Source organism: Thalassophryne amazonica, chromosome 2, assembly GCF_902500255.1.
Source record: "Thalassophryne amazonica chromosome 2, fThaAma1.1, whole genome shotgun sequence".
Classification (NCBI taxonomy): domain Eukaryota; kingdom Metazoa; phylum Chordata; class Actinopteri; order Batrachoidiformes; family Batrachoididae; genus Thalassophryne; species Thalassophryne amazonica.
Genome location: NC_047104.1, coordinates 110,753,277 through 110,768,970, shown reverse-complemented (window position 1 = coordinate 110,768,970; position 15,694 = coordinate 110,753,277). Strand labels below are relative to the sequence as shown.

Below are 15,694 nucleotides of genomic sequence, written 5' to 3'. Positions count from 1 at the left end.
GCATCCACCACAGACGATGAGGGGATTGGATCTTAGTTATTCATGTGCGTTGATGTGTCCTTAAGCAAAAGCCACATCGGTGTGCCAAAATATTAGAAACATATTACAATGCAATCAAGCAATTCCAGAGTGTTAAATTATACATTGCGTAAAAGTACAGGTGCCTTTGGATTACAGACAGGTGTGCCCCCCCTCCCCCCCGAACCAATTCATAGAACTATAGCATCAAATCATTATTCATATTAAATGATCTTTGCCACTGCTGCCTGTGTGTCAGCTGTTCAAGCAATAAGTGATCAATCATTCCAAATGACCACTCCTCCAGCAGATCGGATTCCTGCGCGCTCCTGGAGGAGGGATAACGTTACTACATCACTGCTCCTGCCTCCTCCTCCTCACAGCGCTGGTCGCCCTCCATCCCCTCTCCTCCTGTACCGGAGCAGATGGTGGGAACAACACTGCATCCACTGGGTACCACAACAATAGACCGCAGCATCCCGTCCGCACACCGGCCGCGCGTCATGCTCGCAGTGGCACCGGACTGCGTGAGGCTGCTGTGAGTGCCGTCGTGATTTATTTCACGCGGTACGGCCACGGAGGAAGCTTCTTGTGACTGCTTGGGCTCCCCCATCGAGAAAGAGAGAGAGAGAGGGGAAGATGGCCGCTATGAAAATATTAACAGGCGCTGGGCTCTTCTTGGCGCTGTGCGCGCTGGGGCTGCTAGCCATGGCGATCTGCACAGACTACTGGTACGAGACGGACGCCAGGAGACACCGAGAGAGGTGCAAAAACTACGCCAACAAGCGGAACGACCCGGGCTACATCTACATTTCCAACCACAACCTGCCGCTCCAGATGCCTCCAAAAGGTGCGCTGAGGAGCGGCGGCGGCGGCGGGCCGGACGCGGCTGCGCTCCGGAGGGCGAAGCGGCACTTTGTGGCCGCAGCTTCCGCCATGGAGTCTCACTGCAGCCGCCAGTTTAACTCCACCGTGTCGGGCCTTTGGAGGAAGTGTCACCGTGAAGGCTTTGACCTGGAAACCGAGGACCTTATCTACAAAGGTAAACAGGAGCAGCGGAGCGCACGCGTCTGACGCAAACCCAGGCTGAACCCGAGGCCTGGTCCACATCAAACAGCTTTACACCACATTTGTTGTAGTGAATGTGTGTGAAGCACGGCACAAGCTCATGCAAAAAGGCTAATGGAGCAGAAAGCGAGCGTGCCATGAGAGCTGATGGGCCATCGGAACCACAGCGTTTTAAATGTTCTGCTACATTTAAGAAACAAAATAAAACCTTTGTTGACTGAGCTGCACAAAGCTCCACGGTGGTCCTACAGGGCAGCCTCCCTGCACAAAGCATGAGGATGTGCTCATATTGAGGCTATAACCCAAGCATGCCAAAAAAAAAAAAAAAAAAATTGGAACACTGACATTTTATTTCAGCAGCCTGTCAAAGTGCACTCATCGGCCACTTTATTAGGTACACCTGTTCACTTGCTTCTTAACACAAATAGCTAATCAACCAATCACATAGCACCAACTCAATGCATTTAAGCATTTAGACATGGCTGAAGTTCAAACCGAGCATTAGAATGGGGGGAAAAAAGGGGATTTAAGTGACTTTGATTGTGCCATGGTTGTTGGTGCCAGATGGGCTGGTCTGAGTATTTCAGAAACTGCTTATCTACTGGGATTTTCACACTCAACCATCTCTAAGGTTTACAGAGAATGGTCCAAAAAAGAGAAGATATCCAGTGAGCGGTAGTTGTGTAGATGAAAATGCCAGGTCGATGTTCGAGATCAGAGAATGGGCAGACTGGTTAAATGGGCGACTGCGTGATGCTGTCACATCAGTATGGACAAACATCTCTGAGGAATGTTTCCAACACTTTGTTGAATCTGTGTCATGAAGAATTAAGGCAGCTCTGAAGGTAAAAGGGGTTCAACCTGGTACAAGCAAGGTGTACCTAATAAAGTGGCCAGTGAGTGTACATTAGGTCAGGGCTGGAGGCTGACACTGGTGCTTCACCACGACCGCTGCACTACAAAATAATAATGTTATTCATGAAGTACACTGGCTGATAGGGGCCACAACAGTTCTAATTTTAGACACCAGGAAAAGCAGAAAGCACAAATGATGACAAACAAACAAGCATGCAAAAATATACATTCATTCATTTTCATACCTGCTCACTCCAATTAAGGGTCATGTTGAGAGGTGGGGGGGGGGGGTATCCCAAGAGGTGGGATCCACTCTGGCCATGATGTCAGTCTATTGCAGGGCCACATATAGACAGACAAACACATTCACACACCCTCATTCACACCTACGGCCATTTCAAAGTTCCCATTTCGTCTAACCGGCATGTCTTTCGAAATGGGAGCAAACCACACAAACACAGGGACAACATGCAAACTCCACACAGAAAGGCCCACGCACAAAGCAATCCCACAACCTTCTTGCTGTGAGGCAACCATGCTAAACACTTAGGCACCGTGCCATAGACACACAGAACACAAATATAACCAAATATACGTGACAGTTTAATTTCTGCTGCCAATTCACACAGCTTTTTCGGACCGTTCAGTTCACCACAGTGCTCCACCTTTTATCTTTACCTGGTCGACAGAGCTAAATAAGTTTATTTTTTTACGTCATTCATCATTTTCTGTTGTGTTGTGGAGCTGTGCTAAGCATTTCTGTGTTAGGGTGTGTTATCTGTATTTGCAGCAGACATGTTATCAAATGAAATTGTTCCACGTGCTGTTGGTTTGTATTTTTGTGCTCTGTGTTTGCAAGCATATTTCAGTTTGCAAAGACTTTTTATTTTATTTGTTAGCTGCAGCTACCTTTTGTTGAATTGATGCAGATGTTTGTTTTAGTAAATGTTTTATGCATTTGCTAGTGTTATCAAGGTAGCATGATGTCTTAGTGGTTAGCACTCATGCCTCACAGCAAAAAGGTTGTGGGATCACTTCCTGCTCTTTCTGTGTGGAGTTTGCATGTTCTCCCCGTGTCTGCGTAGGTTTCCTCCAGGTGCTCCGGCTTCCTCTCACTTCCAAACTTCCACCCTTACATACTTCTCTGCCACTCCAGACTTCCTCTTACAAAACCACAACTCTTGTCTTGGCACCCTGTCATAAGCTTTTTCTTAATCCACAAACACACAATGCAACTCCTGGCCTTCTCTATACTTTTCCATCAGTACTCTGAGGGCAAACATTGCATCAGCAGTGCTCTTTCTCGGCATGAAATATATTGCTGCTAAAAGATTTTCACCTGTTTTCTAAGCCTAGCTTCTGCTATTCTTTCCCATAACATGCTGTGACTGATCAACTCTATGCCTCTGTAGTTATCTGTACATCGCCTTTGTTCTTAAAAACTGAAACCAGCACACTTCCAGGGATTAAAGTTTTCCATTGCTATGCTGTGATTTCCGTTGATTGGGCTGCCATATTTTTAAACTTTTCTTTTCATTCAAAGTGTGCTCTGAGTGTCTCTGTGATTGCTGTGGTTAAACTAAAAACACAGCTGCTGACTTGCGATGCATGACAACAAACAAAATGCTTGTTTTTTTCAAATATGCCTAAAATCTCTTTCTCAGGATGGCATGATGTAAATGTGCTCATAAAACCTCCTTATCTTTTAATCAGGTCACACTTTCCACATAAATACACAAATTCTTGATTGTTCCTGCTCAGAGACTGCAAACTAGGGGCCAATCCAGATGGAAACAGGGCATTGTCAGGGGACGTGCCCCCACAACACCTCTTGATTAAAGGTCCACTTTAACAATGAAAATGTTTAAATCAGTATTTCTATGGTCCTAAGTTTTACTATATTTCAGGACTAAGTTAAATTAATTAACCATATCAAAATAAGTTTAGTTAATTTAACTTTTCTGCATAACTAAAGTGTGAAATAATATCTTTTTTAAATGTAAACTCAGCATTACTGGGTCTGTTGGTGTACTAACTTTAAAATCAGGTTAGTTAGGATGAGGGAAGCCAAAATATGAAAATGATTTTGGCTCTTGTGGTTAGTAATCTTATAAAAAAAATTAACATGTCTGTTGTATTATCAATTTGGGATACAGGCAAAGAAAAGGTCAAAATGTGCAAAAGAAAATACAACACGTGAAGCAGTATAACTAAACTGGGTGGATCGGGGTGAGAAAATAGTATCAAAAAAGCTTCCAGGATGCATCCCTGGACATTAAAATCCCCAAATTTTCTGGGGGCTGCTACCAACAGAGGTCTGCTCAAAAAAATAACCCCCTTCCCCATTTCACATCCTGGCTACAGGCCTGAGATTTTAATTGGTATTGAATGACATAAAAGCTGTAGAAAAGCTGTCCCCTTAAAATGTGTTTATCCTGAATTATTTGAATAATGTGTAGGTTAAAGTCTTTCTATAATATGATGCTGCATTAGAAAAGAGCAGCAGTGGTTAGAGAGTGAAATATAACCTTGTTCAGCAAAACAATTTACTATTTTCTTAGCTGTCTCACCTTATTTTACCTTAAATGCTAGGACACAAAATGGTTTCTGTTAAAAGATAGATGGTGAAGAGCTTATGATTTGGGCGTGAAAAAAAAATTCTGTCAGAGGATTCTTTTTCTTTTTCTTTAATTCCTGCACTACTTCTGCACTCCTCAGGCATCCTCTCACTTTCCAAGATTTTATTAATCAAGAAATTCCACTGCCATCTGTCCTAGAGATTTCCATGCCTCAGCTGGAATATCAACTGGCCCAGCTGCCTTACCACTCTCCATTCTCTTCATAGCTGCCCTCACTTCATCCTTACTAATCCCTTGCACTTCCTGATTTACTCTCTCCACAACGTCCAGCCTTCTCTCTCTCTCTCTCTCTCATTTTCTTTATTCATCAGTTCCTCAAAATATTCCCTCCACCTTTCACACACGCTCTCCTCACTTATCAGCACATTGCTATCTGTATCCTTTATCACCCTAACCTGCTGCATATCCTTTCCAGCTCTGTCCCTTTGTCTGGCCAATTGGTAGAAGTCCTTTTCTCCTAAGGATAGTGTTTAACTTCTTGTAATTTTTGTATCAAAATTTTCTGGCAAGTCAAACATTAAAACATCTTAGCCTTCCATCTGCTAATTATTGGTAATAGGGAAAAAAAAATATGTTTTAAGTTTAAAGAGGAAGTTTTTTCCTTTGACTGTTGCCTACCTGCTTGCTCAAGCAGGTTGGTAAGGTTAGACGTTTACCCTTGTGAAGTGCCTTGTGGTGACTTATGTTGTGAAATATATTGAATTGAATTGAACATAATTAAGTCTAGACTTAAACACTTAAAGTCTATTCAATAATACTGGAACACGGTCAGCATTGACTCTTCTGTCTGCTGGCTTTTTATTTACTGTAAGAACACATAATGAACCAGCACTGTCAGGATGAAGGGCACATTCTGGCACATAATGCTCAACAATTTCAGCAGATTAACGTGGTGCAAAATTATTCAATATCTTCTGTGGCTACAGCAATGCCTTGAAGTCTGTTCTTGCATGAACAGGGAGCCAGAGTGAAAGGAGGCTAATGTAGGAGTAAAATATGATCGTATAATATGATATTTCCTACATGTGGTCAAACCTCTAGCATCCAAATTCTGAATCATTTGCAGAGTTCTTGTACTGAAGTATGTCAGAGAACAGAACATTGTAGTAGTCAAGTCTTACAGACACAAAGGCACAAATCAACGTCTCAGCATCGGTCATAGACAGCACCGCTTTTGGTTCTGGATGGCAACCACCCAATACAACAACACAGTTGTGTCTGGGTAATGAATGAATAGTACAGACTGTCATCTTTAATCATATCCAGTAAATTCTGCAATATTACCACTGGATTGCTATTCATAATCATGTTCAATAAATCTTAATAGACTGATGTTTATCAGCACTAATAGAGTTAATTTACGCAGTTATAGAGTTAATCTAAAACTATAGTAGACATGATGGAACACTATTATAGATGGGAACATTTGGCGGTGTTAATTTGACACTGCAAGATTTACTGTGTGGGGTATTTCATCCACATCAGGTAAATAGTGTAGGGATTATGTTACACATTGTGTGTAGCTAAGGTCCTGAATCCCCAAGTGGCTCCTGGTGTATAATGAGCACCTTGCATGGCAGCACCCTGACATCAGTGTGTGAGTGCATGTGTATGAATGGGTGAATGTAAGGCATCGGTGTAATGTGCTTTGACCGTAAAGTCACTATATAGATGCAGTTTGTTTACCAGTTAGTTTCTCATTTGTTTAAAATCAAGAATGTGGCTGGACTGCTGAGCTGTTTCACAGCCAGGTGACCACAGCGAGGGTTATTGTGGAGAACATCATCTGTTTGAACATTTGCCATTTGCAGTTGGGCCCAAACTAACCATTTTGACACATAGGTCATCCCAGTGAAGGGATGATCTGATTTGCATATGAGCTGATTTGCCTATTAATTAGCTACAAAAGCGCAAAATGATATGTGGCTTGCAGAGAAAATATTTACATTAACTTGGCACATAACCAACATAACTGACTGCCTAGGCACCAGATGGCATTATTTAGGTTAATTAGTGCATTTAGAGGTGGGTGAGGATTTGGTGGGAGTTAGTTCATTGATAAACCAGCAGATTGAAGGTCCAGAGTTGACTTGAGCAGGTTCTCTTCAAAACCTGAGTGATGGTGCGTTATGGAGACAAGTGAGAGAAGCCACCAAGACACCAATGGCAAGTCTGAAGAAGACTGCTTTATCTACTCAGTTTTTAATGAAATAATGGCAGAATAACACACACACCTGGATTGAAACATCTGAGCAGCCAATTGTCCAATTATTTCTTTGTCTCTTAAAAAGGGAAAACACATACATGAGAGCTGTAATTCATTATTTGCTCACTACTCTAGTATGTTATGACTATGCATATAGGAATAACAGTTAAAAATACCAAAAAAGATGAATCTCTGAATATACCCATGAAAATGCATTCTTTTTCTTGGCAATGTTTTATTGCCATATTATCTAAATTAGAATTATTGACAACATGGTAATTTAAGGACCAACCGTTCTGTCACACCTGGAAAAAAATCCACACACAATTGTTGGCCGAAGCCTTTAAGCTTCATAAAATTTTGCTGCTAAACTTGAGCAAGGTCATCAGCATCGGGATGTGGTTGTTGACTGTTCTACAAATTGGCCAAGTTCCTCTCATAGCTGTTCCATGTTCACAAAGGGTGATGTTGAGGGCAGCATATTATGCAGATGTTGTTTAAATGGCTACAAGATCTACTTGACAGTGAGTTCTTGCTTAATTAGGTTCCTTGGACAAAATTCAGCTGTGATCTGAAGTGAAAACAGATAACACCTCAAACTATAACCTGACCAACACCAAAACCATCTGTCTGTAGGACACAAGGTCGGGCATAACATTTACTTTGCTGCTGGCGGACTGAGTCACCAATCTGCATAATTAACATTTAACCTTTATTGGAAAAGTGAGGTTTTCCTTTGTGTATTAAATGTGACCTCCAGCTGCAACACACTGCTGCCTTTCAAATCTGTGCTGGTGTTAAAACTGGACTCTGATTTGTGGTGCACAGATTCCTAATCTGACAGTTACTTCAGCTGTCAAGAAGAAATTACAAATTTAATGCAATGCTAAAATACCCTCGGCCATATCAGCATTGTGTTCTTTATAATTTGCAATTCAATTCATTTTTAAGACCCTATTTTATATACAATTTGTACATGTTCAATAAAGCCCCTTAATCAAGCAATCAATCAATCAAAAACAATATTTCCATTTTAAGAGCAGAAGTTGTGCAAATCAAGGATTATTTGTAGATCACCCTCTGTGCATTTGCAGGTATTAATGAGACAAATTTAACTCCATAGGAAGTTATCTTGAAATTAGCAGAAGTTAGCGTGCATGCTGACATCTGCAAAATGTCTTGTAAATGACTCCAGAGGTGTTATCAGGTTACAAAAACAGCGTTTTTAGTTTTATAAGTGTTATAATACGAGCGAAGCACCGCACAGCGGTGCCTAGTGCCGCGAAGTGCCATGCAGCAGCACGAAGCTTGCTCATCGTACAGGGAGTCCCAAACAAGAAGTGCCAAATTTTGTGTCCACAGTGAAACAGGAAATGTCAAATCTCAAACACTTCCTAGATTGACACTTCCTGGATTGACAGATGAGATCTCATGGAATCTCGCGGGAACTCAGCAGCAAGTTCACACTGAAACAGGAAGTGCTAAATTTTGAGTTCACAGTGAAACAGGAAATGTCAAATGTTGAACACTTCCTGGCATGGGTGGAGCTAGAGCGGAAGTCAGATGCGGAAGGGGAGTCCAGCACCAGGGTTGCACTGGACTCCCCTGAAATCTGATTGGACACAGATGATTGACATGTCATGGTACCGCATGTCTGGTTGAAAAGAGCTGCATTTTGAAATCAGTGAGTCACACTGACTGCTAGGTTTCTCCTGTCCAGTAGTTGGTGCTGTGTACCACAAAAAGTTCTAATTCACCTTAACACAAGAAGAAAAATGTTTGCCTCAGATTTGAACTTTATACCTCAGTGCTGTGTGGATCGACTTGATTTCTAATGGATCCAGTACCCCTGTATCCATTGTAGTGGATCCATGTTGTATGGAACTATTTTCCTTTGGCTATTTATGTTGGCTGTATGCACTGTTTCCGGTCAATGTGTAATATGAATTTGTCGTCTACTCACAAAATTTTTTTTTTAAAGATGAATAATCTTGTTTAACGAGTTTATGCCAAGATTTTTTTTATAAGTGGAAAAAGTTGCATTAGTACCTTTGAGATTTTTTGTTTATTGTGAATAGAAAATGACAGTGATACACTTCAGCAACAATTGTTGCCAGTGGGGAAGAACAGGTTAACATATAATTTTCAAAAAAAAAAAAAAAAGTAATTTTCTGAGGTATAAAAACAAAACTCCCCTTGTCTGGGGAGTGATATGAGCAGATCTAGTTTGTTGGGGATGGCGGACGGCTCAGGTGATCCATCTGCCATTCCCAACTCACTGGATCCGGTCACATTGTCCCCCAGACTCTGGATGTTTTGTTATTGAACACGACATTTGAACCATGGACTAATAATGACACCAAACTTATATTGGTGAGTAAACGACCATATTTTATGGTCGGCAATAAAACTGGTTATTATTTACAGGTATTATCAAGTTTTAGAGATTTGCTTTCAGTATGAGTTTGAGGAAGATAATTTTAGAAATTTTTATTCTTTCTAATTTTTGTATTTCTTGTATTTGAAATGGCATAAAGAAAATAAATGTGTGAAATACCAAGTGTTCCAATACTTTTGGAGGGCACAGTATCCTAACCTTATGATGAGTGCAAAATGAGTAAATGGACTGCATTTATATAGTGCTTTTCCATCTGCATCAGATGCTCAAAGTGCTTTTACAGATAATGCCTCACATTCACCCCAGTGTGAGGCTGCTGCCATATAAGGTACTCACTACACACTGGGAGCAACTAGGGGATTAAAGACCTTGCCCAAGGGCCCTTAGTGTTTTTCCAGTCAATTAGTGTCCTCAGTTCCCAAACACTTATTGAGTGTTGTTAGAAGGAAAGGTGATGTAACACAGTGGTAAACATACCGCTGTCCCAGCTTTTTTGAAACGTGTTGCAGGCATCTATTTCAAAATGAGCAAATATTTGCACAAAAACAATAAAGTTTATCAGTTTGAACATTAAATATCTTGTCTTTGTGGTGTATTCAACTGAATATAGGTTGAAGAGGATTTACAGATCATTGTATTCTGTTTTTATTTACATTTTACACATTGTCGCAGCTTCATTGGAAATGGGGTTGTAGGTCAATGTTAGCCATCTTTGAACTTGTCCAAGGTCTGTGTTCCAAGAATGTTCCCTGTAAATTTGAAGACTCTGAGAGTAATGGGACTGGACTTATACTGTGCACAGACAGATGGACGGACGGGCGGACAGACGGACGGATGTGAAGACTTTGCGATACCCAATGGCCATATTTGATGGCCTCAGATAAAAATGTCACAAGACAATATTACAGTCTTTTCTTGCACTAATCACTCTCTTTGTGCGCCGGGTCGGGACGGATCCTCCAGCCTTCCTCTTACCTGATAATGACTCCAAAGATGTGATATTCTGAGTGGGTACATGTTAAAATGATGTAAGACTGTCTTCTTGCAGTCGTCATTCCAACTGCTTGGTTTCTTCGAGCTTGCTTTAGTTGTGGCATGGGAGGAAAGGGTGGTAACACCAAAGTCGTTGTGGATTTTGTAGGAGGAAACCTCAGGCTTTACACGTGAAGTAATCCTCTTTCCTACTTTCCTACATTCAAACAAACATTTTTTGAAACATGAATGTGCATTAATATTTAAATTTAACATTTTGACAATTATGTTTGTCTTTCAGTAAGTACGTGGACCTAACCTTATATTCTTTGTGTAAACTGTTAACCACACCATGTTTTAGTGACATCCAGCACTCTGCTTTCATTTTTACATGTTATACAAGTTATTGAACTGGACATTTGAGTTACTGTTAACCGGGAACTTCCCATTAGTCCTAGGGTCCACTAGTCCTCGTATTAACGAGAACATGTTGAAGTTGTTTTTACATTTATGGCAGGCTATATTTGTCATGGTTGGGCTTGTGGGGTTGTTGTCTGGATGTTTGGAGTTGTCTTGGGGTATATCATATGTGGGGGTTTCTGTGAGTTTTGGTTGGTGTTTTTCTGTCTGCACTCTCTTGTCTTTTGTTTGGGGTTTGGTCGGGGTGTGTCTGGTCCCTTCCTGGTTGTTCTCCCACACCTATGTCTTGTTTTCCGTCATCACATCTGCTATTTAAGCCTCACATTATCCACGTCTTTGCCATATTGTTTGTGCTTTATGCCTGCGTTTTCATCCTTTTTGTCACAGTGTCCTCGTATCTTCTTCATGTCTTGCCATATACAGACTGTCCACCCATTTTTTGACCTCGCCTGCCGTTGTATGTTTTGGACATGGTTGCTGTGTATTGTTTGCTGTCTATTGCACCGAACCGTGCCTGCAAACCGAGTAAAGCCTTTTGAATTTCCACGTTTGTGCCAGAGTCCCGCATTTGTGTCCTGCCTTTTCGTGTCCGAAATCATGACATGTTGCACTAAAGTAGATTAAGTAATGTTACAAAAGTGTGACAATTAAAAAAAAATGTGGTGAATTACCATTATTGGTTGAATTTTCAGTTCAGCCAATTACATCATCAAATAATATAAAGAGTTTAGGACCAGTAGACCCTCCCCATATTAACTGTGTTCATTGCATGAAGTAAATCTAGGGCTCTGGACAAGAGGAATTTAAATTCTAATACCCACATCTTTGCATTTAAAAGTCATTATGTAATCCTGGTGTGCACTGTGTGTGTAAAGTATTAATCTGACACACATTGTTTCCTGTATACTTAGTTTTACTTTGCAGTAACTTTTAGTCTGACAGGGTACTGGTCATAAATTGGGCACAAATACATGCTACATACAATTATGTGATTTTCAGAGATGTCATGTTGTTATGCTCAATTGCCTGCAATAAAAAACAACAGCTGTCTTTAAGCAGTATCAAATATCATATTTGATCTTTATTACAGTGGCTGTTGTAATGCAGTGGATCAAGTTCAAGTTACTTTATTGGTACCCAGAGGAAGAGCCTCATACATACATATGGGGGGCAGACAGAGGCACATGTCACACATCAATCAAATGTGACAGGGACAAAGGGAATTAAAAATAGCAAATTTAAAAGTATAATAAAAACAGAATGAAAAGTTTGAAAAAAAAAAACTCTTACAGGTCCAGGTCCTACTAAAATACAAACACTAAAATCTAAAATCCTGATTAGTAAAACATAAATAAGCAAATAAAATAGCACTAAATACTACCTGACTTAATCCTCAGTGTAATAGCTGCAAGAACAAAAGTTGTTTTTGTTTTGTTTTTTGGTATCGATTTGTTCTACATCAAGGGGTTTTGAACCTGTGACCAGAGTGGAGAAGCTGAAACTCAGTGTGCAATGGATGGATACTGTCATTTAAAATAGAATGCATTTTAGGTGTCTTATACATAAAGTCTCCAAGTTGACCTGTGGCTATAATTTAACATTTTCTTCCTAATTTTCCCCAAGTGATTTTTGTTCTTTTCTTTAAACAGAACAAGCAATTTTTAACACAGCATTTCTAAACATTTTGGTTTCTATTTTGGATGCTTACATTATTTTACTTTGCGCACAGAAACAAAATTCACTCACTCACTCATCTTCAACGGCTGTAGACAAACAAGCACATTCACCTACGGACAGTTTAAAGTTTCGAGTCCTCCTAACCTGCATGTCTTTGGATGTGGGAGGAAGCCGGAGCACCCGGAGGGAACTCACGCAAACACGGGGAGAACATGCAAACTCCACACAGAAAGGCCACAGGTGGGAATCAACCCCATAACCTTCTTTCTGTAAGGCAATGGTGCTAACTTATCCACCATGCTGCTGCAAACCTGTTTTGTTTTATGAAAAAAAAGTTTTTAATTCCAAAGTTATTAAACAAAAAGAACAAAACTAAATGCTTTTATTAAGAGAAATAAAAAAAAATAATATGCAGGACACAAATATTGGCTACCTTTGAATTCACAGTAAATCATCACTTTCACGCCAGTTTTTCTTTCAAGTCAGGGGATGGATACATTTACATCACTAGGTATGTCAGAACTTCATTCACATCAGTCATTAAGAAATACAAATAGTATGTAACTGTATAGTAAATCTGACTGGAGTAGGTAGTTCTCAAAAGTGAGTGACTGTGAAGACGTTGAGTAGTGAGGGAAGCCATCAAGTTACCCATGACAACTGTGAAGGAGTTCCAGGCTTCTGGGGCTGTGATTGGCGAAGCTAGGCATAGTGCATCTTTTGGCTGTTCTGCCACCAGTCTCAGCTTCATGGTGGAGTGAGCCAATGAAGGATTTATATGAAAGAAAACTCATCAGATCTAGGCATCAGTCTTCCATGTGTCTTCTGGCAAAGTATAGCTGAAATTTCATGATTTCCTTTTAAGAAAGTCCTTCTATTTGCTGCTCCACTGTGATGCTATCACTATACCATGGCTTCTAGTTGTTATGGAGGACCACGTTGGTCCTTTGTGAGCATTTTAATACAGTTATCTGTAATAATATGGCTTTTGTGTGGTCAGTTGTCCTAACAGATCATCTAAGATGTGTGTGCTCCATTGTTTCCATCGAGTGAAATTTCCATAAACAAAGGCTGACTCCGGTTCCAGTCTTTGAAAAAAGGGACTGGAGACTGAGTAGGTTTGAGGCCAGCTGTGAAGTGACTGGGATGAGAATCAACACCTCCAATTCTGAGGCCATGGTCCTCTGTCAGAAAAAATTTGGATTGTTCCCTTGGATTGCCCCAAGTGGAAAAATGTAATTATTTTGGGGTCTTGCCCACAAGTGGGGGTAAGTTGCAGCATGACATTGGTAGATGGTTTGGGGCAGCATCTAATGCATTGGTTCCCAAACTTTCTTCACTTGCGTACCCCTTCAGACTTCTGAGTTCAACTCAAGTACCCCTACTCACCCTCTGATTTTTTCAATAAAAAAAGGTTATTAGAGAACACATGCTACTACTTTATCATATATTGATTTATTAAAGAATTGCAGAATTATCAGACAACACTTTTGAACCTGTGAATTTTTATTCAAAACTCTTAACTTTTATCAAGTTTTATGAACAGTATTCCAACTCTCCACGCTTTTTATGCGAAGGATGTGCTTGGAAAGAGGCACACAACTCTGTTAGATCTGGTGTAATAGGTGAAAGTCTGAGTCTTAAGTCATTTTCAACACAAAGTCTTGCCCTGTACTTTGTTTTCATATTTGTGAGAGCTGAAAATCCACTTTCACACAAATAAGCAGTAGCAAAGGGCATCAAAGTCTTCACAGCTCGTTTGGCTAGCACAGGTTGCTCTGTGAGTAGTCCGATCCAGAAATCTGGCAGTGATTCCTGATTAAATTCAACCTTTAAGGCTCCATCTGTGGCGATCTCAATAAGACTCTCCTGATCTGCTGTCAGTAAGTTTACAGGCACAGAGCTAAACGGGTGGCGTATCCATAGATCTGATCCATCAGACTCCGGGAAATACCGGCGTAGTTGTGCAGCCAGTTCACCAAGGTGTGAAGTAATGTCACGGTTCACACATTTTGTCAATGCAAGCTCATTTGCACACAAAAAGTCATACAGCAAAGGAAAGGTCTCGGTTTTGTGGTTGTCCATGCAATTTGGCCAGAGGTTTAACTTCTTTATCATGGTCTCAACTTTATCTTGCACATTAAATATGGTTGCGGAAAGTCCTTGCAGTTCAAGATTCAATTCATTCAAACGAGAAAATATATCCCACAGATAAGCCAGACATGTAAGAAACTCTTGATTGTGCAACTGTTCTGAGAGTTCAAAATGATGGTCACAGAAGAAAATCTTAAGTTCATCACGGAGTTCAAAGAAACGTGTCAAAACTTTGCCCCTTGAGAGCCAGCGTACCTCTGTGTGTAGTAATAACGTCTCATGTTCACTTCCCATTTCTCTGCATAAAGCAGAAAATATGCGAGAGTTCGTGGGCCGGGCTTTTACAAAGTTCACCATTTTCACTGTTGCGTCCAAAATGTTTTTCAGACTTATGGGCATGCTCTTTGAAGCAAGGGCTTCTCTTTGTATACTGCAATGCACCCAAGTGGCATCGGGCGCCGCCACCTGCACACGCATAACAACGCCACTGTGCCTCCCTGTCATAGCTTTTGCGCCGTCAGTACATATACCCACACATTGAGTCCACTTAAGTCCATGCGAATTGACAAAGGTGTCCAGCATCGTGAAAATTTCTTCTGCTGTTGTCCTCATTTCCAAAGGTTTACAGAAAAACATGTCCTCTTTAATTGTCCCTTCATGAATGTATCGCACATACACAAGCAGATGTGCCACACCTGCAACATCTGTGGACTCGTCCAGCTGTAGTGCGTAAAATCCACCTGCAAGTATGCGCTGTAGTAGCTGTTTTAGGATGTTTTCTGCCATTTCAGAGATCCGCCAAGAGATGCTGTTGTTTGATGAGGGCATTGTCTGAATAGTTTTTTTTAGCCTTTTCCCCCAGCATTGTCCCAACTACATCTGAGGCGGCAGGTAATATCAAGTCCTCCACTGTAGTGTGCGGCTTACTAGTTTTAGCCACTCTATAACTCACCATGAAGGATGCTTTTAGTCCATTCTTGCGATCATTATCCGTCTCCCTTAAGCACGTTTTACTTGTATGAAGGGATTTCAATTGCCGCTCAAAATAATCCCATGGCTTGTCTTTCAAATGGGAATGTTTAGTTTCTAAATGTCTTCTCAACAATGAAGGCTTCATCGAATTATGAGACAGTACTCTTGCACAAATAACACACTGTGGTCGCGAAAATCCACCAGTATTGATAGAAGTAAATCCCAGGGAAATGTAGCTCTCGTCATATTTGCATCTTTTAGTTTCTCGATCCATGGCAATGTCCTTCCCCTCAACACAAAGTGAAGCATCCGACCCATCATCGCTGTCCATAGCCAGGGAGCTAGGAGCAGCCTGGCTAGCAACAGAAGCACCGC

At 40.9% G+C, this 15,694-nt stretch overlaps 1 protein-coding gene across 1 annotated transcript in view; it reads left to right on the top strand.

Moving 5' to 3' along the window:
• The first annotated feature begins 358 nt into the window (after nt 1-358).
• Nucleotides 359-15,694, top strand: part of si:ch211-150g13.3 (transmembrane protein 178B) — a 61,911-nt gene continuing 46,575 nt past the window's right edge. Inside the window, exon 1 of the mRNA XM_034191783.1 lies at nt 359-1,060. Within this exon, the coding sequence (XP_034047674.1) occupies nt 658-1,060 (403 nt within the window). The 5' untranslated portion in view covers nt 359-657. The remainder of the gene's footprint in view (nt 1,061-15,694) is intronic.